Consider the following 22808-nt stretch of genomic DNA (forward strand, 5'->3'; position numbering starts at 1 on the left):
TCCTTGCGCTACCTCGCAAACGCGGGAGACAGCGACAAAGTAAATGTTTATAGTTGTGTTACTGGAGTGATAGTTTTCATACATGGTGCTTTGACAAGAAAATAGTGAAATTGGAAAAAATGTAGCTTAGACATTGAAGCTTATTGATACAGTGGTTAAATTGATGAGAACTACTATTGACGTTTGTGTAAATAAATTAAACATTTCCTTTCCATAGCCAGAGGTTGGACCATTATGTGACATTCATTTTTTCATTTCATTTCAAGCTAGAAGTTTCAGTTTTCTAAATTGTTTCTTACATTTTTCACATGTATATATATATGTATGTGTGTGTGTGTGTGTATATGTGCGTGTGTGTGTGTATGTGTGTGTTTGTGTATATATATATGTATATTATCCCTGGGGATAGGGGTGAAAGAATACTTCCCACGCATTCCTCGCGTGTCGTAGAAAGCGACTAGAGGGGACGGGAGCGGGGAGCCAGAAATCCTCCCCTCCTTGTATTTTTTTAACTTTCTAAAATGGGAAAAAGAAGAAGGAGTCACGCGGGGAGTGCTCATCCTCCTCGAAGGCTCAGATTGGGGTGCCTAAATGTGTGTGGATGTAACCAAGATGTGAAAAAAGGAGAGATAGGTAGTATGTTTGAGGAAAGGAACCTGGATGTTTTGGCTCTGAGTGAAACGAAGCTCAAGGGTAAAGGGGAAGAGTGGTTTGGGAATGTCTTGGGAGTAAAGTCAGGGGTTAGTGAGAGGACAAGAGCAAGGGAAGGAGTAGCAGTACTCCTGAAACAGGAGTTGTGGAAGTATGTGATAGAATGTAAGAAAGTAAATTCTCGATTAATATGGGTAAAACTGAAAGTTGATGGAGAGAGATGGGTGATTATTGGTGCATATGCACCTGGGCATGAGAAGAAAGATCATGAGAGGCAAGTGTTTTGGGAGCAGCTGAATGAGTGTGTTAGTGGTTTTGATGCACGAGACCGGGTTATAGTGTTGGGTGATTTGAATGCAAAGGTGAATAATGTGGCAGTTAAGGGAATAATTGGTATACATGGGGTGTTCAGTGTTGTAAATGGAAATGGTGAAGAGCTTGTAGATTTATGTGCTGAAAAAGGACTGATGATTGGGAATACCTGGTTTAAAAAGCGAGATATACATAAGTATACTTATGTAAGTAGGAGAGATGGCCAGAGAGCATTATTGGATTACATGTTAATTGAGAGGCGCGCGAAAGAGAGACTTTTGGATGTTAATGTGCTGAGAGGTGCAACTGGAGGGATGTCTGATCATTATCTTGTGGAGGCTAAGGTGAAGATTTGTATGGGTTTTCAGAAAAGAAGAGTGAATGTTGGGGTGAAGAGGGTGGTGAGAGTAAGTGAGCTTGGGAAGGAGACTTGTGTGAGGAAGTACCAGGAGAGACTGAGTACAGAATGGAAAAAGGTGAGAACAATGGAAGTAAGGGGAGTGGGGGAGGAATGGGATGTATTTAGGGAATCAGTGATGGATTGCGCAAAAGATGCTTGTGGCATGAGAAGAGTGGGAGGTGGGTTGATTAGAAAGGGTAGTGAGTGGTGGGATGAAGAAGTAAGAGTATTAGTGAAAGAGAAGAGAGAGGCATTTGGACGATTTTTGCAGGGAAAAAATGAAATTGAGTGGGAGACGTATAAAAGAAAGAGACAGGAGGTCAAGAGAAAGGTGCAAGAGGTGAAAAAAAGGGCAAATGAGAGTTGGGGTGAGAGAGTATCATTAAATTTTAGGGAGAATAAAAAGATGTTCTGGAAGGAGGTAAATAAAGTGTGTAAGACAAGGGAGCAAATGGGAACTTCAGTGAAGGGCGCAAATGGGGAGGTGATAACAAGTAGTGGTGATGTGAGAATGAGATGGAGTGAGTATTTTGAAGGTTTGTTGTATGTGTTTGATGATAGAGTGGCAGATATAGGGTGTTTTGGTCGAGGTGGTGTGCAAAGTGCGAGGGTTAGGGAAAATGAGTTGGTAAACAGAGAAGAGGTAGTAAAAGCTTTGCGGAAGATGAAAGCCGGCAAGGCAGCAGGTTTGGATGGTATTGCAGTGGAATCTATTAAAAAAGGGGTGACTGTATTGTTGACTGGTTGGTAAGGTTATTTAATGTATGTATGACTCATGGTGAGGTGCCTGAGGATTGGCGGAATGCGTGCATAGTGCCATTGTACAAAGGCAAAGGGGATAAGAGTGAGTGCTCAAATTACAGAGGTATAAGTTTGTTGAGTATTCCTGGCAAATTATAAGGGAGGGTATTGACTGAGAGGGTGAAGGCATGTACAGAGCATCAGATTGGCGAAGAGCAGTGTGGTTTCAGAAGTGGTAGAGGATGTGTGGATCAGGTGTTTGCTTTGAAGAATGTATGTGAGAAATACTTAGAAAAGCAAATGGATTTGTATGCAGCATTTATGGATCTGGAGAAGGCATATGATAGAGTTGATAGAGATGCTCTGTGGAAGGTATTAAGAATATATGGTGTGGGAGGCAAGTTGTTAGAAGCAGTGAAAAGTTTTTATCGAGGTTGTAAGGCATGTGTACGTGTAGGAAGAGAGGAAAGTGATTGGTTCTCAGTGAATGTAGGTTTGCGGCAGGGGTGTGTGATGTCTCCATGGTTGTTTAATTTGTTTATGGATGGGGTTGTTAGGGAGGTGAATGCAAGAGTTTTGGAAAGAGGGGCAAGTATGAAGTCTGTTGGGGATGAGAGAGCTTGGGAAGTGAGTCAGTTGTTGTTCACTGATGATACAGCGCTGGTGGCTGATTCATGTGAGAAACTGCAGAAGCTGGTGACTGAGTTTGGTAAAGTGTGTGAAAGAAGAAAGTTAAGAGTAAATGTGAATTAGAGCAAGGTTATTAGGTACAGTAGGGTTGAGGGTCAATTCAATTGGGAGGTGAGTTTGAATGGAGAAAAACTGGAGGAAGTGAAGTGTTTTAGATATCTGGGTGTGGATCTGGCAGCGGATGGAACCATGGAAGCGGAAGTGGATCATAGGGTGGGGGAGGGGGCGAAAATCCTGGGAGCCTTGAAGAATGTGTGGAAGTCGAGAACATTATCTCGGAAAGCAAAAATGGGTATGTTTGAAGGAATAGTGGTTCCAACAATGTTGTATGGTTGCGAGGCGTGGGCTATGGATAGAGTTGTGCGCAGGAGGATGGATGTGCTGGAAATGAGATGTTTGAGGACAATGTGTGGTGTGAGGTGGTTTGATCGAGTAAGTAACATGAGGGTAAGAGAGATGTGTGGAAATAAAAAGAGCGTGGTTGAGAGAGCAGAAGAGGGTGTTTTGAAATGGTTTGGGCACTTCCACACATTCTTCAAGGCTCTCAGAATTTTCGCCCCCTCCCCCACCCTATGATCCACTTCCGCTTCCATGGTTCCATCCGCTGCCAGATCCACTCCCAGATATCTAAAACACTTTACTTCCTCCAGTTTTTCTCCATTCAAACTTACCTCCCAATTGACTTGACCCTCAACCCTACTGTACCTAATAATCTTGCTCTTATTCACATTTACTCTTAACTTTCTTCTTTCACACACTTTACCAAACTCAGTCACCAGCTTCTGCAGTTTCTCACATGAATCAGCCACCAGCGCTGTATCATCAGCGAACAACAACTGACTCACTTCCCAAGCTCTCTCTTCCCCAACAGACTGCATACTTGCCCCTCTTTCCAAAACTCTTGCATTTACCTCCCTAACAACCCCATCCATAAACAAATTAAACAACCATGGAGACATCACACACCAATGCCGCAAACCTACATTCACTGAGAAACAATCACTTTCCTCTCTTCCTACACGTACACATGCCTTACAACCTCGATAAAAACTTTTCACTGCTTCTAACAACTTGCCTCCCACACCATTTATTCTTAATACCTTCCACAGAGCATCTCTATCAACTCTATCATATGCCTTCTCCAGATCCATAAATGCTACATACAAATCCATTTGCTTTTCTAAGTATTTCTCACATACATTCTTCAAAGCAAACACCTGATCCACACATCCTCTACCACTTCTGAAACCACACTGCTCTTCCCCAATCTGATGCTCTGTACATGCCTTCACCCTCTCAATCAATACCCTCCCATATAATTTACCAGGAATACTCAACAAACTTATACCTCTGTAATTTGAGCACTCACTCTTATCCCCTTTGCCTTTGTACAATGGCACTATGCACGCATTCCGCCAATCCTCAGGCACCTCACCATGAGTCATACATACATTAAATAACCTTACCAACCAGTCAATAATACAGTCACCCCCTTTTTTAATAAATTCCACTGCAATACCATCCAAACCTGCTGCCTTGCTGGCTTTCATCTTCCGCAAAGCTTTTACTACCTCTTCTCTGTTTACCAATTCATTTTCCCTAACCCTCTCACTTTGCACATCACCTCGACCAAAACACCCTATATCTGCCACTCTATCATCAAACACATTCAACAAACCTTCAAAATACTCACTCCATCTCCTTCTCACATCACCACTACTTGTTATCACCTCCCCATTTGCGCCCTTCACTGAAGTTCCCATTTGCTCCCTTGTCTTATGCACTTTATTTACTACCTTCCAGAACATCTTTTTATTCTCCCTAAAATTTAATGATACTCTCTCACCCCAACTCTCATTTGCCCTCTTTTTCACCTCTTGCACCTTTCTCTTGACCTCCTGTCTCTTTCTTTTATACATCTCCCACTCAATTGCATTTTTTCCCTGAAAATATCGTCCAAATGCCTCTCTCTTCTCTTTTACTAATAATCTTACTTCTTCCCACCACTCACTACCCTTTCTAATCAACCCACCTCCCACTCTTCTCATGCCACAAGCATCTTTTGTGCAATCCATCACTGATTCCCTAAATACATCCCATTCCTCCCCCACTCCCCTTACTTCCATTGTTCTCACCTTTTTCCATTCTGTACTCAGAATGTATATATATATATATATATATATATATATATATATATATATATATATATATATATATATATATATATGAGAGGGTTAGGGAAAATGATTTGGTAAACAGAGAAGAGGTAGTAAAAGCTTTGCGGAAGATGAAAGCCGGCAAGGCAGCAGGTTTGGATGGTATTGCAGTGGAATTTATTAAAAAAGGGGGTGACTGTATTGTTGACTGGTTGGTAAGGTTATTTAATGTATGTATGACTCATGGTGAGGTGCCTGAGGATTGGCGGAATGCTTGCATAGTGCCATTGTACAAAGGCAAAGGGGATAAGAGTGAGTGCTCAAATTACAGAGGTATAAGTTTGTTGAGCATTCCTGGTAAATTATATGGGAGGGTATTGATTGAGAGGGTGAAGGCATGTACAGAGCATCAGATTGGGGAAGAGCAGTGTGGTTTCAGAAGTGGTAGAGGATGTGTGGATCAGGTGTTTGCTTTGAAGAATGTATGTGAGAAATACTTAGAAAAGCAAATGGATTTGTATGTAGCATTTATGGATCTGGAGAAGGCATATGATAGAGTTGATAGAGATGCTCTGTGGAAGGTATTAAGAATATATGGTGTGGGAGGAAAGTTGTTAGAAGCAGTGAAAAGTTTTTATCGAGGATGTAAGGCATGTGTACGTGTAGGAAGAGAGGAAAGTGATTGGTTCTCAGTGAATGTAGGTTTGCGGCAGGGGTGTGTGATGTCTCCATGGTTGTTTAATTTGTTTATGGATGGGGTTGTTAGGGAGGTAAATGCAAGAGTTTTGGAAAGAGGGGCAAGTATGAAGTCTGTTGGGGATGAGAGAGCTTGGGAAGTGAGTCAGTTGTTGTTCGCTGATGATACAGCGCTGGTGGCGGATTCATGTGAGAAACTGCAGAAGCTGGTGACGGAGTTTGGTAAAGTGTGTGGAAGAAGACAGTTAAGAGTAAATGTCAATAAGAGCAAGGTTATTAGGTACAGTAGGGTTGAGGGTCAAGTCAATTGGGAGGTGAGTTTGAATGGTGAGAGGCTGGAGGAAGTGAAGTGTTTTAGATATCTGGGAGTGGATCTGTCAGCGGATGGAACCATGGAAGCGGAAGTGGATCATAGGGTGGGGGAGGGGGCGAAAATTTTGGGAGCCTTGAAAAATGTGTGGAAGTCGAGAACATTATCCCGGAAAGCAAAAATGGGTATGTTTGAGGGAATAGTGGTTCCAACAATGTTGTATGGTTGCGAGGCGTGGGCTATGGATAGAGTTGTGCGTAGGAGGATGGATGTGCTGGAAATGAGATGTTTGAGGACAATGTGTGGTGTGAGGTGGTTTGATCGAGTAAGTAACGTAAGGGTAAGAGAGATGTGTGGAAATAAAAAGAGCGTGGTTGAGAGAGCAGAAGAGGGTGTTTTGAGATGGTTTGGGCACATGGAGAGAATGAGTGAGGAAAGATTGACCAAGAGGATATATGTGTCGGAGGTGGAGGGAACGAGGAGAAGAGGGAGACCAAATTGGAGGTGGAAAGATGGAGTGAAAAGGATTTTGTGTGATCGGGGCCTGAACATGCAGGAGGGTGAAAGGAGGGCAAGGAATAGAGTGAATTGGAGCGATGTGGTATACAGGGGTTGACGTGCTGTCAGTGGATTGAATCAAGGCATGTGAAGCGTCTGGGGTAAACCATGGAAAGCTGTGTAGGTATGTATATTTGCGTGTGTGGACGTGTGTATGTACATGTGTATGGGGGGGGTTGGGCCATTTCTTTCGTCTGTTTCCTTGCGCTACCTCGCAAGATGTGACCAAGATGTGAAAAAAGGAGAGATAGGTAGTATGTTTGAGGAAAGGAACCTGGATGTTTTGGCTCTGAGTGAAACGAAGCTCAAGGGTAAAGGGGAAGAGTGGTTTGGAAATGTCTGGGGAGTGAAGTCAGGGGTTAGTGAGAGGACAAGAGCAAGGGAAGGAGTAGCAATACTCCTGAAACAGGAGTTGTGGGAGTATGTGATAGAATGTAAGAAAGTAAATTCTCGATTAATATGGGTAAAATTGAAAGTTGATGGAGAGAGGTGGGTGATTATTGGTGCATATGCACCTGGGCATGAGAAGAAAGATCATGAGAGGCAAGTGTTTTGGGAGCAGCTAAATGAGTGTGTTAGCGGTTTTGATGCACGAGACCGGGTTATAGTGATGGGTGATTTGAATGCAAAGGTGAGTAATGTGGCAGTTGAGGGAATAATTGGTATGCATGGGGTGTTCAGTGTTGTAAATGGAAATGGTGAAGAGCTTGTAGATTTATGTGCTGAAAAAGGACTGATGATTGGGAATACCTGGTTTAAAAAGCGAGATATACATAAGTATACTTATGTAAGTAGGAGAGATGGCCAGAGAGCGTTATTGGATTACGTGTTAATTGACAGGCGTGCGAAAGAGAGACTTTTGGATGTTAATGTGCTGAGAGGTGCAACTGGAGGGATGTCTGATCATTATCTTGTGGAGGCTAAGGTGAAGATTAGTATGGGTTTTCAGAAAAGAGGAGTGAATGTTGGGGTGAAGAAGGTGGTGAGAGTAAGTGAGCTTGGGAAGGAGACCTGTGTGGGGAAGTACCAGGAGAGACTGTGTACAGAATGGAAAAAGGTGAGAACAATGGAAGTAAGGGGAGTGGGGGAGGAATGGGATGTATTTAGGGAATCAGTGATGGATTGCGCAAAAGATGCTTGTGGCATGAGAAGAGTGGGAGATGGGCTGTTTAGAAAGGGTAGTGAGTGGTGGGATGAAGAAGTAAGAGTATTAGTGAAAGAGAAGAGAGAGGCATTTGGACGATTTTTGCAGGGAAAAAATGCAATTGAGTGGGAGAAGTATAAAAGAAAGAGACAGGAGGTCAAGAGAAAGGTGCAAGAGGTGAAAAAAAGGGCAAATGAGAGTTGGGGTGAGAGACTATCAGTAAATTTTAGGGAGAATAAAAAGATGTTCTGGAAGGAGGTAAATAGGGTGCGTAAGACAAGGGAGCAAATGGGAAACTTCAGTGAAGGGCGTAAATGGGGAGGTGATAACAAGTAGCGGTGATGTGAGAAGGAGATGGAATGAGTATTTTGAAGGTTTGTTGAATGTGTCTGATGACAGAGTGGCAGATATAGGGTGTTTTGGTCGAGGTGGTGTGCAAAGTGAGAGGGTTAGGGAAAATGATTTGGTAAACAGAGAAGAGGTAGTAAAAGCTTTGCGGAAGATGAAAGCCGGCAAGGCAGCAGGTTTGGATGGTATTGCAGTGGAATTTATTAAGAAAGGGGGTGACTGTATTGTTGACTGGTTGGTAAGGTTATTTAATGTAGGTATGACTCATGGTGAGGTGCCTGAGGATTGGCGGAATGCGTGCATAGTGCCATTGTACAAAGGCAAAGGGGATAAGAGTGAGTGCTCAAATTACAGAGGTATAAGTTTGTTGAGTATTCCTGGTAAATTATATGGGAGGGTATTGATTGAGAGGGTGAAGGCATGTACAGAGCATCAGATTGGGGAAGAGCAGTGCGGTTTCAGAAGTGGTAGAGGATGTGTGGATCAGGTGTTTGCTTTGAAGAATGTATGTGAGAAATACTTAGAAAAGCAAATGGATTTGTATGTAGCATTTATGGATCTGGAGAAGGCATATGATAGAGTTGATAGAGATGCTCTGTGGAAGGTATTAAGAATATATGGTGTGGGAGGCAAGTTGTTAGAAGCAGTGAAAAGTTTTTATCGAGGATGTAAGGCATGTGTACGTGTAGGAAGAGAGGAAAGTGATTGGTTCTCAGTGAATGTAGGTTTGCGGCAGGGGTGTGTGATGTCTCCATGGTTGTTTAATTTGTTTATGGATGGGGTTGTAAGGGAGGTAAATGCAAGAGTCCTGGAAAGAGGGGCAAGTATGAAGTCTGTTGGGGATAAGGGAGCTTGGGAAGTGAGTCAGTTGTTGTTCGCTGATGATACAGCGCTGGTGGCTGATTCATGTGAGAAACTGCAGAAGCTGGTGACTGAGTTTGGTAAAGTGTGTGGAAGAAGAAAGTTGAGAGTAAATGTGAATAAAAGCAAGGTTATTAGGTACAGTAGGGGTGAGGGTCAAGTCAATTGGGAGGTGAGTTTGAATGGAGAAAAACTGGAGGAAGTGAAGTGTTTTAGATATCTGGGAGTGGATCTGTCAGCGGATGGAACCATGGAAGCGGAAGTGGATCATAGGGTGGGGGAGGGGGCGAAAATTTTGGGAGCCTTGAAAAATGTGTGGAAGTCGAGAACATTATCTCGGAAAGCAAAAATGGGTATGTTTGAGGGAATAGTGGTTCCAACAATGTTGTATGGTTGCGAGGCGTGGGCTATGGATAGAGATGTGCGCAGGAGGATGGATGTGCTGGAAATGAGATGTTTGAGGACAATGTGTGGTGTGAGGTGGTTTGATCGAGTAAGTAACGTAAGGGTAAGAGAGATGTGTGGAAATAAAAAGAGCGTGGTTGAGAGAGCAGAAGAGGGTGTTTTGAAATGGTTTGGGCACATGGAGAGAATGAGTGAGGAGAGATTGACCAAGAGGATATATGTGTCGGAGGTGGAGGGAACGAGGAGAAGAGGGAGACCAAATTGGAGGTGGAAAGATGGAGTGAAAAAGATTTTGTGTGATCGGGGCCTGAACATGCAGGAGGGTGAAAGGAGGGCAAGAAATAGAGTGAATTGGAGTCATGTGGTATACAGGGGTTGACGTGCTGTCAGTGGATTGAAGCAAGGCATGTGAAGCGTCTGGGGTAAACCATGGAAAGCTGTGTAGGTATGTATATTTGCGTGTGTGGACGTGTGTATGTACATGTGTATGGGGGGGGGGGTTGGGCCATTTCTTTCGTCTGTTTCCTTGCGCTACCTCGCAAACGCGGGAGACAGCGACAAAGTATAAAAAAAAAAAAAAAAAAAAACCTCGCAAACGCGGAAGACAGCGACAAAGTATAAAAAAAAAAAAAAAAAAAAAATATATATATATACAAGTTTGTGTGTGTGCAAATGAGTGGATAGTCTGTTCTTTGTCTGTTTCCTGGTGCTACCTTGCTGATGAGGGAAACAGCGATTAAGTATTATATTAATGATAGTAAGAAGAGATGTGTAAGTATGGAAGTGAGGATCAAGGGACAGCATAGTCCTTCCAACCATGAGCTATGCTGTTGAACCTTGAACATGGAATGAGTTACCAGATCAAGAATCCATCCTGTGAAAATGAGCAATATGTGAGAAGCACATGGTTATGACTGGTTATGACTAGATGGAATGAAGAAAGAAATTAGGGAGAGGGAAGAGATGTGGTACAGCAGGGAATGCAAAAGGAATAAACTGTGAAGTGGCAAAGTGTGTGAAATGAAATACTTTGGGGATGCTTGGGCATGAGCAAAGAATGCACGATGGGGAGTTTACAAGAAGAGTGTAGGATAGTAAAATTATAGAGTTTGGTGTGAGAGGAAGGCCACCTGTGATATGGGGAGATAGAGTGGAAGAGTGCTGGAGGGAGAGAAATGGTGAAAGAAATCATGGAATAGTGTACGTGAGAGGGGCATGTAAGGACAAGGATGAGTGGAGACTCTTTTACCACGGCCATCCTCTTGATGGAAGTTCTCAGAGGGAACAAGCATCAGACACACACAATAACACTTAAACAGACTATAATACACAAAAGTTTCGTTGATACATCAGTACAACACATTGAAAATTGCAAGACTAAGGTTTCCATGTCCAGTGAGTTGCCAATACACATATCTTAACATTTATTTTACCTATACCGAAAAACTGATTACTGATCAATATCATGTTTTGCCTTATAATTCTTTCCTTGTTATAATCAATGAGATTGTTGATTCTTTTTATATCAGGAAAAAATTACCAAGTGCACCAGTCAACAGCAGAGTTTTCAAAGCTCAATGAGTGCAAGTAACACCACCGTAATATTACTTGTGCTAGAAGCACTTTCTCCAACCTCATTTTGCTCAATTTTCAATGGTGGAAAAGTCAGTGTCATAAAATCACTCTCCTTACAATTCAAAGACAGATCATCATTGTCAAACACAGGATAATCTGCCTAGTCCTCCAAATCTAGCAACAAGTCACTCAGTTTCCTTCCTAGAAAACTCACAAGAATGTGCTGTCATTGGCATGACTGGTGAATAACTGTGGGGAGAAATCATCATGCACTGCCAACTTGCAAACCACCCAGGCAAGGAAGGCAGCCCTGAAGTAAAGGTAACAAACTTAGTGCTACAACTTACATCTAGAGGAGTTGCCTGCCTCGCCTTGTATAGATATACATATAGAGGAGTTAAAGAGTTCGTGTTAATACAATACATGAACTGACCTGTATGTTTCTAAACATTTTCCTAACATTTTGTGGGAAAATAAGGTTCAGAAATCTCCCCTAGAATTTCACCTCCTACCACTGAATCTAATGGGTAAAATAAGATCCACTATCTGATTAACCTGTAAGTTGTGATTTCCAGGAACACATCACCTAACTTATGGAGGAACCACATAAAGTTTAAGAACAGATAAATCAAAAGAAAATAAAACAAAATAAAATCTGACCCTTAAATTCAGTCTGGAAAAACAGAAACTGTTCTCTAATATGTTTAACTTTCAACTATGTTGTAATTAATAAAGATCACTCTGATCGTATACCTCAGAATTAGCAAGTCTAAAAAATTATAGCAGTATGCAACAAGCGAAATACATTTATGTTAAAACTGGCACCTCTGACAATGCTACCATTTTCCATGGTAATACTTTAACAAAAACTCAATAGCCTGCAACTTTTCAAACGATATAAAAAATAATACCATACAGATCAGTCAATTCTATTTAGTATATGTTTCAAAACAACTACTACACACCAAAGAAAAAAAATGCTGAAATACTGTGTACTAATCTTTACATACACACAACAGAAATACCAACAATAATGTTACATCTAACATACTAACAAAATTAAGCAAAATGCAGCTCTAAAAACTAATAATCAAGGGAATCACCCTCTGAAAAAAAAAATTAATCAAATGTTAAGCAAACAGAGAACAGTACTTAAAAGCTAATCAATACAATAAAAGTGGAAAACTTTTCAAAAGATGCAGGTTTTGAAGGATGAAAACCAATCTGTCAACTACTGACAAAGCCCTCTGAACATTTGAGAGAGAACATGCCTGATGGTGATCAAATTCATTTTACCCCCTTAAATGAGATGTATCAATGAGAATTCTCATCCTTTGACCATTAGGAAACACAAGAGGCCAGCAGATGCTTCTTCACAGGGTCCTAAAACCTTGGAGTACCCTACTAGGCTTGTGGTATTACACTGCATAAGATATATGGAGGGTCACAGTTAGCCTCCACAATTTATCACCTGACCACTGGTGACTGTGTCTCAAGAAAAGACAGGAAAAAAGGGATAACTAAATGCATGCTCATACAGCTCTGCTTATGGTAGAAAAAATGACTTTTTCATTCTTCAAAACCTACATTTTCCACCTAAAAGCAGAGCAAATGAACATCTGAGAACATACCTGCTGGAAAAGTAGAGCTTGACTAAAAGGAAAATCAAATCAAAGTAAAACTCATCATTACTGATGATTTGATCCCCATAAAGTCTCATCCTCTTCTAAAAGCAGTATATCCAAAGCCACACAAGAGTGGTCAACCAAATCCAGAGATATCAGCAAAGGAAGGTGTCTACTGAATGCCAAAGATCCCTCTTATTAATCTCATCTACTGAGAGGTTCCTTAAAAACTGCATTGTAGGTGTCACATACCTTACATCATTAGCTCTAGTAGACTTCCTAGGATATGAAAAATAAAATACCAACACTTTGATCTGACTAGAAACATTCCTTGCAGGAAAAGTAAAAATGGAAGCCTAGATAAAAACAAATAAATATTTTTCTAAGTAAATTTCCAAGAGATGAAGATATTCGCTATGAATACTGAGTGAATACAAAGAATTATGATCCAACAAGGAAAATTTTAGGCCAGTTTTAAAAGGCATTTATTCCAAGGTTCACCCATTTCATTTCTCATCAGAGACTTTACGTGTAGATAAATTTTCACATATAAAAGACAATCTTCAAACAAAAGAAGGTCTTTATGTTTAGACATAGCACAATTTCAACTGCTTTTACTCCTGATCCAAAGCTAAGAGAAATAGTCTTCCAAAGAAAACTTTGTGGCACTACACTGCCTGTAATGCTTAAAGATGGTAAAAGATCCAAGACCTTTCACGTTTACCATTTTGGCTGAGATGGGAAACTTACAGGTTTCTTTAGAATAATGATTTTGAATATCTACTCCGTGGGGGGGGGATACATTAACTTTGAATCCCACAAACAAAGGCTCCTGTAAAGCACTATTACATAAAGCTAGTGTTATTGTTTTTATTCCTGTTTTTAAACAGACTAGGGAAATATTCTAAATGTAGTAATCCAGTTATAACAGATTCTTCAGTATCTCTCAGAAAAGTCTGAAAATTTTTTACACCAACTGATATGATACTGTCTTTCAGTAGAAATGTAAACAATATGTTTAAGGTCATTCAAATATTCACCCACTTCCCCATCCTATGACTCAATTCCACTTCCATGGTTCCATTCATGGCCAAGTCCACTCCCAGATATCTGAAACACTTTACTTCCTCAGATTTTTCTCCATACAAACTTACACCCCAACTAACTTGTCCCTCAACCCTGTTGAACCTAGCAACCTTGTTTTTATTCACATTTACTCTCTACTTTCTCCTTTCATTCACTTTTCTAAACCCAGTGACAAATGTCTGCAGTTTCTCACTAGAATCAGCCACCAGTGCTTTATCATCAGCAAACAACTCACTGACTTCCTAAGCCTTCTCACCCCCAACAGACTGAATACTCAACTCTCACCAAAACTCTAGCATATACCTCTCTAACCATCCCATCCATAAACAAATTAAACAACCATGGTGACAATACACCTCCTTGCTGCACACCTACTTTTACTGGGAACCAATCACTCTCCTCTCTTCCTACTCTTACATATGCCTTACACCCATGATAAAAACTTCTCGCTGCTTCTAATAGCTTACCTTCCACACCATATATTCTTAAGACCTTCCACAAAGTATCTCTATCAAGCCTATCATATGCCTTTTCCAGAGCCATGTCATCTAAAATTCCATATGTTTTTCTAAGTATTTCTCACACACATTCTTCAAAGTAAACACCTGGTCCACTCATCTGCTACCACTTCTGAAACCACACAGCTCCAGTCTTATGCTCTGTACATGCCTTCACCCTCTCAATCAATACCCTCCCATACAATTTACTAGGTATACTCAACAACTTATGCCTCTGCAGTTTGAACACTCACCTTTATCCCCTTTGCCTTTATACAGTGGTACTGTACAGCCAAACAAATTATCTCCCACCCTACCCATATTCCTGACCAGTATGACCACTCGCCTAATATTCTGGATTTGTTTTTCACCTCCAGTCCATCCTGCTGTAAATACATAATCTCATCCCCAATTGGTTCACCTGATCAAACTCTCATAAATATATCTATTCTAATGGCTCCTCCCCCTCCAGCAGCCCCTTCTAAGCATAAATACTGGCACCTGAACAAAGCTGACTGGAATAACTTATATAACTTCTTTTCTGACTTTCCTTGAGTAAACTACTGTCTTTTATGTGGTGATACTTCTGTCTCTGCCAAACACATATCAGATGTTATTCTTGTGGGAATGGAAGCATTTCTCCCCTCTCCCTCCAAGAGGACCTATTCATCCAATCCATAATTCAACCGTTCTTGTTCTGAGGACATTCAGGTAAGGGATCTAACATATCAGGCTTGGAAAAACTCTCCTTCCTCTAGCTCCTATTCAGTTTTATCACAGTCCATTATCACTGTAAGCACTTTATACATGAGGCAAAGGGTTCCTTTATTCAAAGGAAATGCAATAACCTCTCCTCGTCATCCATTGATGGGTCTTTCTGGTCTTTAGCTAAGGGAATCTGTAACAACTTCTGTCACTCTACCTTCCCTTCACTTTTCTGCTCTGACGGTATTGTAGCTGGCTGTCCGATAAACAAAGCAACTTTCTTTGGTTCCCATATCTCCTCTAACTCCACCTTGGATGACTCTAATATTCCTTCACCCCCTAATGCTCCTCTTACTAATCCTATGCTCCTTCCCATAATCCCTTTTTGGACTGTCTGAAAAGCACTTCTCTCTCTGGAAACAAGCAAGGCCTATAGTCCTGATGGCATGCACCCCTGTGTGCTGAAAGAGTGTGCCTCTGAAATTGCACCGGTGCTTGATCGGCTGTTCCGTATCTGTTTAAAAACTTTTCCATCTCCTTGAAAGCATGCTTTGATACATCCCATATCTGAAAAAAGGTGACCATTCTAACCCCTCTAACTATCGTCATATTGCTTTGACATCCACCATTTCCAAAGTCTTTGAATCCCCTGACTTAAACACCTCGAAAATCATAGTTTTCTCTCTCATTACCAGTATGGTTTCCATAAGGCGAGATCCACTGGTGATATTCTATCTCACTAATGTCTGGTCATCATCCCTCAAAGATTCTGAGGCCCTCTCATTCTGTACACCACCCTGACCAAAACACCCTACATCTGCCACTCTATCACCAAACACATTCAACGAACCATCAAAATACTCACTCCATCTCCTTATTTCATCACTACCTGTTTTCACTTACCCCTTGCCTCCTTCACCAATGTTCCCACTTGTTCTCTTGTCTTACACACATTATATACCTCCTTCCAAAACATCTATTCATTCTCCCTAAAGTTTAACGATGCCCTCTCACCCCAACTCTCATTTGCCCTCTTTTTCAACCCTTGCACCTTCCTCTTGACCTCCTGATGCTTTCTCTTATACACCTCCCAGTCATTAGCACTCCTTCCTTGTCAGTATCATCCAAACATCTCTCTTCTCTTTCACTACACTAACAACTTTACTTCTTCATCCCACCACTCACTACCCTCTCTGATCTGCCCACATCCCACCGATCTCATGCCACATGCATCTTTTACACATGCCATCACTGCTTCCCTAAATACATCCTACTTCTCACCCACTCCCCTCACATCAATTGCTCTCACCCTTTGCCACTTTACGCTTAATCTTTCCTGGTACTTCCTCACACAGGTCTCCTTTCCAAGCTCACTTACTCTTGCCACTCTCTTCTTTTTGAAAAACCTCTACAAATCTTCACCTTCACCTCCAGTCCATCCTGCTGTAAATACATAATCTCAGGACATTAACATCCAAAAGTCTCTCTTTTACATGCATATCAATTAACACAAAATCTAATGATGCCCTTTGACTATCTCTCCTACTCACATACATATATACAACTCTCTTTTTAAACCAGGTATTCCCAATCACCAATCCTTTTTCTGCACACAAATCAACGAGCTCTTCACCATTTCTATTTACAACATAAAATACCCCATGTACACCTATTATACCCTCAATGGCCACATTAATCACCTTCACCTTTAAATCACCCATCACTAATAGCTGATCTCGTAAACCAAAGCAGCTGACATACTCACTTAGCTGCTCCCAAAATACTTGCTTCTCATGATCTTTCTTCTCATGACCAGGTGCATAAGCACCAATAATCACCCATCTCTCTCCATCCACTTTCAGTTTTACCCACATCAATCTAGAATTTACTTCCTTACACTCTATCACACACTCCCACAACTCATGCTTCAGGAGCAATGGTACTCCTTCCTTAGCTCTTGTCCTCTCACCAACCCCTGACTTTACTCTCAAGACTTTTCCAAACCATTCTTCCCATTTACCCTTGAGCTTCATATCATTCAGAGACAGATCATCCAGGTTTCTTTCCTCAAACATACTACCTATCTCTCCTTTCTTCTCATCTTGCTTACATCCACTCACATTCAGGCATACCTTGATAATAATTATGAGGGTGGAATCACAATTCAGTAGGTGAGAATACTGCACGAGGGCCTAAGCAAACAAATAAGAAAGATATTAAATGCGGCTTCCATCGTTACCAAATAAAATGTTAACACAAGGTCTGGTTTCCTCTGTTGTCATGTCAGGCAGTGGAGATCATTGTGAACATAAAGAGGTAGCAGGCCAAGCAATCCAATCAGAAAATGACACATCAAGGCATCCAACCAGGTGACCATCACTTGCTGGGGAATATGGTCCTGCCAAATGCTGGAATCAGTATCTCCTGAGGAAGACCAATGAACAGTCAATACATTGAGGTATGACTCAGCTCTAACCCATGTGTTTCCATTCCATCCTGCTTTCCACATGATGGATAATAGATAATGAGATATCTTGGAGATAGGACTTAAGTATTAACACAAAATCCATTTATGTTTCAATACACCTTATACACATAGCCTGAAGGTAATTCATACAATATTTTTGATAATCTTGCATATGAAAGAAAGTTTGTGTAACACTGAACCATCAGAAAGCTAAGGTGTTGCAACCTCAGCTTTTTAAATAGATTTTTAAAATGTTTCCTCCAGTTATCTGCCTCATTAACAATGGTTTTTGTCTTGGGAGTCTCTCTCTGATTTTATTAACTGATATGATTTCTTGTTCTGTTATGAATGTATGCTGTTCTAGTCCTTCCATAAGGCCATCACAAATTTTTGCCATGTCATCTATAGGCACTTTTTCTGCAGTGTAACAAAGTCATCCTCAACATCTCTTATAATCACCATGATTCAGAACCATTTCAGCTATTTCCTTTATTTCACTATTGGTCATTTTCAACAATATTAGAGCAGAGAATAAGCAAAAAACACAGTGAGTAATGCATGTAGATCTGGTGGTAACAGTGATTAGTAACAAAGTGGCATCAACAAAGCAACAGAGCCCAGCATGGGCAAGTGAGGTCAGGTGTGGTTTCCACTTGTAACATCATGATGCTGCTCAAAAATTTATGGATTTTAGAGCATTTCAGATTTAGGATTTTCGGATTAGGGATCCTCAACCTGTATATATATCGTGTAATTGAAGATAATTCTAATGTGAAGATTCAATAACAACAAATATTGAATGACAGATCCCTCCTAAAAGGTGATGATCCTCTGAGACTAGAGCAACCTTGTTAAGGAATTGGCATCCTATTTCACCATGTTTCTTTACCCACTTTAGGACAACTAGTCATCAAACTATAAAAGCCAGTCAGTTTGAGAATCCTTCTCCAGATTTCTTCTCAGAGAAAGAAGAAACCAGAAACCAAACATTCCATTTAAATGTAACAGAACCAACCCCTACCACCTCTGACTTGAAAATACAGAAAATTTAAGTCAGTAATGGAGTTGTCAAGTTGTTAGTGACAATAGTTATCTCACTCCGCCACATTAATTACACAAAAACCTGTGTTACTCACTACATCCCACACATACCAGTACGCATAAACATAGCAGTTTGCCCAACTCAGGCACTCTACCTAGTAATAAGGAAACATCTTATTACTTACCCTGACCTCTTAAAGTTCATTATAGGAAATATTTACTTTCACACTTTATCACTAGTTTTCTGAGCTGTCACATACATCAATGTAATTATTGCTATTTAGGAGTCCATGGAAGAAGTTTGCCCAGACTGCTTCATTTGCCCTAAATCGGAAAATTCTTTGGAAGATTATACAATATGGTAATTATTCTATCTTTCACCAGCTATGAATCTTTTTATACATCAAACATCATTCTACCACCTCATTTGAACAAAACTTAGATGATATGGATGGCATTTGCTACTGTCATCCTGGTGTATTTCAGCTACTTTCTGCCAATTTTGGCATATTTAGGCATATTTCAGGGTTTTGCTGTACCAATCAAAAAGTTGGCTGAGAACAGGCTACACTGTTTGATTCACTTCAGCCAACAACTGATGGTAAAAATGTTACTATCAGTAACCCCAGGATGGCGAGCAACTGCTGATTTACCAGCCTGATTGTAAAGATGCTGCAATCATTAAATCCAGAAGAGCAAACAAGTGCTGAAGTGCCAGACCTATGTTCAAGTTCATCCAGTATTCTATTCTTTTCCTCCAAGTTAAAGGTCCCTTACTCTTTTGAATTTCACTTGATATAGAATTATTTACAGGACACATAGTGTTGACTGATACATGTGGGTACAAGTGTAGAATTAAACGAGTGGCAAACAAAACATCCTTACTCAGTAAGTACTAGCAAAGAATTGACATAGAGGTTAGCATGGCATGGGCAGTATCAGCACAGAGCAACCAAGTGGGACTGCACTCTATTACAATAGCTCGTGTAATAACAAAAAGATGGAAGTAATCTATGTGCTCATAAAACATCAAATCTGTTGTATCCAATCATGCTATATCATGACACATCTGTACTTACAATTTGTGTCTTACAAATCATGAATAAATAAAAGAAGATACTGATCATAAATTCTGAAGAGCATTACACATGAAAGCTGGAGAATGGATGTGACCAAATGTGATCTTTCTTCTGGTGTGACCTTGAAGATGAGGAAAATGGCGATCAAATATGGAAAAAAATCAGAAGAGCAGAAGCCAAAGTGATGACACCAAAAATTGTGTTAGCTCAGGGACAGCCAAAACATAATGCCAGAGCAATCAAATGCAATGAATGGTGATGGCTAGCCATGTCCCAACACATCACCTCTGCACCAAGATGTCATTGGACTAACAGGTTACTTTATGGTCATTAAGTCCCTCCAATCAAGCATCTGCTGACCTTATACATTACATGATGGTTGCAGGAGGTCAATCGTCATGGATGTCCCTCATATGAAAGTAAAACAGTCTTTTGTTCTCCGAGAAGTAGGTGCTTTCTTTGGTGCTCATAGAGCTCTGTCCATATGTGTAAAAAAAGATAAATATTCCGATTCTGTAACTAATCATATGATAGATGCACACTACAATAAAATTACATGCTCTGGAAAATGTAAGACAGGTATGAAATGAAACAGAAAATATAAAACTATTAAAATGCTGCAATTTGCTTATTAATTGTAAGTCACTTCAAGCACCTATATCAACTGGATTTTACCATTTGCTGTATTCTTTCTCCAAAGTCGTGAAGAAGCTCCTCAAGAGGTTGAGTGGAGTTTGGAAATAGTGTCCTCTCTTCTTCAGTGAAAGATGAAATATGTGATGCCCATCTTTTTATATGAGGAAAGGTAGAAAGAAGAGGACACACCCTATTTTCAAAGGATGTTTCCAAGTCTTCAGAGCTACCAGAGTCTGAGACATCTTCAAATGAGCTAAATTGAGGGTATTTCTTTACAAGAGCAGCATAAAGCAAAAAGTCATTGCTTGTGGGCATAAAGCCATTTATGTAGCTGCACTCCTCAAGAAAACTATTTAATCCCATCAAATGTCGCCAGTAGATATTCAAGTCTTTGGGAAAATACAAAGTGGAATGGTTCATTGCTGTATCATGAAATGAAGAACTTGTGACAGTGTTGCTAGAGGGGAAGACTTCACAATCTTCACACTGTCAAGGTGGGTGGGGAAAGTAGTAAAGAATTAAACTAAGAATGTCTTCTGACTCAGACATCTTTAAACAATTCTTTAACCTACTTAAATTATGAAAAAATTCATACTTCCAACATTACTGTTCCTAATAACTAAAATATAGAGTGCTAATTCATTATTCTCACATGTATCTGAACACAGCAAAATTTTCTAATAATTAAACATATCTACACTTAAAACTAATAATAGTAACAATAATTTATGAAACTACTTACAACTTTTGACTCGGATTGTACATTCAAGAACAAATATTATATCAAGTAATGACAATGTACAGTAACATTTTGTAACATTTGAAAACAAAAAGAAAGGAATCTTCCTTTTTATCCGTTCTTCCTGCCAAGGTTTACTCCATCCACACTTGGTTCATGAAAACAGCTTTTTATATAATGTAGTTTTCCGAAAGTTTCAGCCAAAATTAGTTACTTCCATAAAAATTCTCACCTATTTATATAGAGAAAACACATTGTAAGAGCAGAAACAAAAAGTAATTCTGCTAACTTTTTAAAAAAGATTTTAATCAAAAGCTGCAGATTTCAAGAAGACTAAGTAACTATCTGGAAATGAGTAAAGAAAGATGTTCTTCTCTCGACATGAAAAGAAGGAAGAAGAGAACTTCCACATTATGTCAACAAGTTCATGACTACAAAAAACTTGGTGTGATAACCTGTAGCACATTTTCCCTATTGTATACACATCCACTTCAAGAGATACCTACAAGTCCATCAATGATAAAGCTGCATGTTCTGGGAAAGAAAATAATAAGAAATATATTTATAAACATAAATATAAAGATAACTATGAGGTAGGGGAGAAAGAATTCTACCTTCGTGTACCTCACATGTCCTAGCAAGCCACTAAAGGGGGTGGGAGCAGGAAACTGGAACCCTCCCTTTTTGTATTTCAATTTCTAAAAGACGAAACAGAAGGAGCCAAGTGGGGAGTGCTCATCCTCCTTAAAGGCTCAGATTGAGGTGTCTCTGTGCATGAATGTAACCAAGACAAGAAGAGAGGAGAGATAGGTAGTATCTTTGAGGAAAGAATCCTGGATGTTCTGGTTCTCAGTGATAAAGAAGTTCAAGGGTAAAGGGGAAGAATGGTTTGGAAATGTCTTGGGAGTAAAGGCAGGGGTTGGTGAGAGGACAAGAGATAAGGATGGAGCAATACTACTCCTGAAGCAGGGGATGTAAGAGTGTGTGACAGAGTGTAAGGAAGTAAATTCTAGAGTGATGTGGGTAAAACTGAAAATGGATGGCAAGAGATGGGTGATTACTGGTGCTTATGCACCCGGCCATGAAAAGAAAGATCACGAGAGGCAAGAGTTTTGGGAGCAGATGGATATGTGAGCAGCTTTGGTTCATGAGACTAGGAATTAATGATGTGTGATTTAAATATGAAGGTAAGTAATGTGGCAGTTGAGGCTATTCAGTGTTATGAATGAAAATGGTGAAGAGCTTGTGGAGTTGTGTGCTAAAAAAAGACTGGTAACTGGGAATACCTGGTTTAAAAGAGATATACAAAAGTATTCATATGTGAGTAGGGGAGATGGTCAACGGTCATTACTAAATTACACATTAATTGATAGGCATGTTAAAGAGAGACTTTTGGATGTAAATAAACTAAGAGGGCAGCTGGTGGGATGGCTTATCAATATCTTGTGCAGGAGAGAGTGAAGACTTGTAGAGGTTTTCTGAAGACTTGTAGAGGTTTTCAAAAAAGAGAAAACAATGATGGGAAGAAGAGAGTGGTAAGAGTAATTGAGCTTATAAAGGAGACTTGTGAGAAGAAATACCACCAAAGGTTGAGTGTAGAATGGGAAAAGGTAAGAGCAAATGAAGTGAAGGAAGTGTGAGTAATGGGAGGTATTCAAGGAGGTATGCAAGAGATGCATGTGGCATATGAAGGGTGGGAAGTAGGCACATTAGAAAGGGTAGTGAGTGGTGAAATTAAGAAGAAATGTTGCATGTGAAAGGAAACAGAGAGGTGTTTGGGTGGTACTTACAGGGAAAGATTGTAAATGACTGGAGATTTATAAAAGAAAGCAGCAGGATAACAAGAGGAAAGTGAAGGGGCTGAAAAAGAGGGCAAATGTGAGTGGGGTTAGTGAGAATCAGTAAACATTTGGGAGAATAAGATGTTTTAGAAGTGGGTAAAAAATGTTTGAAAGACAAGAGAACAAATGGGAGCATCAGTGAAGGGGATAAAAGGGGGAACTGATAACAGGTTGTGATGAACAGAGGAGAATGAGTATTTTGAAGAAATGTTAAATGTATTTGATAAGACTGTCCTTATCCCTGG

The 22808-nt window shown here is 40.2% G+C and overlaps 1 protein-coding gene across 1 annotated transcript in view; it reads right to left on the bottom strand.

Moving 5' to 3' along the window:
- LOC139765462 (RNA-binding protein NOB1) overlaps positions 1-22808 on the bottom strand; it is a 249024-nt gene that overhangs the window by 164290 nt on the left and 61926 nt on the right. Inside the window, exon 4 of the mRNA XM_071692836.1 lies at positions 20023-20469. Coding sequence (XP_071548937.1) covers positions 20023-20469 — 447 coding nt within the window. The remainder of the gene's footprint in view (positions 1-20022; positions 20470-22808) is intronic.

This window comes from Panulirus ornatus, chromosome 55 (assembly GCF_036320965.1).
Source record: "Panulirus ornatus isolate Po-2019 chromosome 55, ASM3632096v1, whole genome shotgun sequence".
Classification (NCBI taxonomy): Eukaryota; Metazoa; Arthropoda; class Malacostraca; order Decapoda; family Palinuridae; genus Panulirus; species Panulirus ornatus.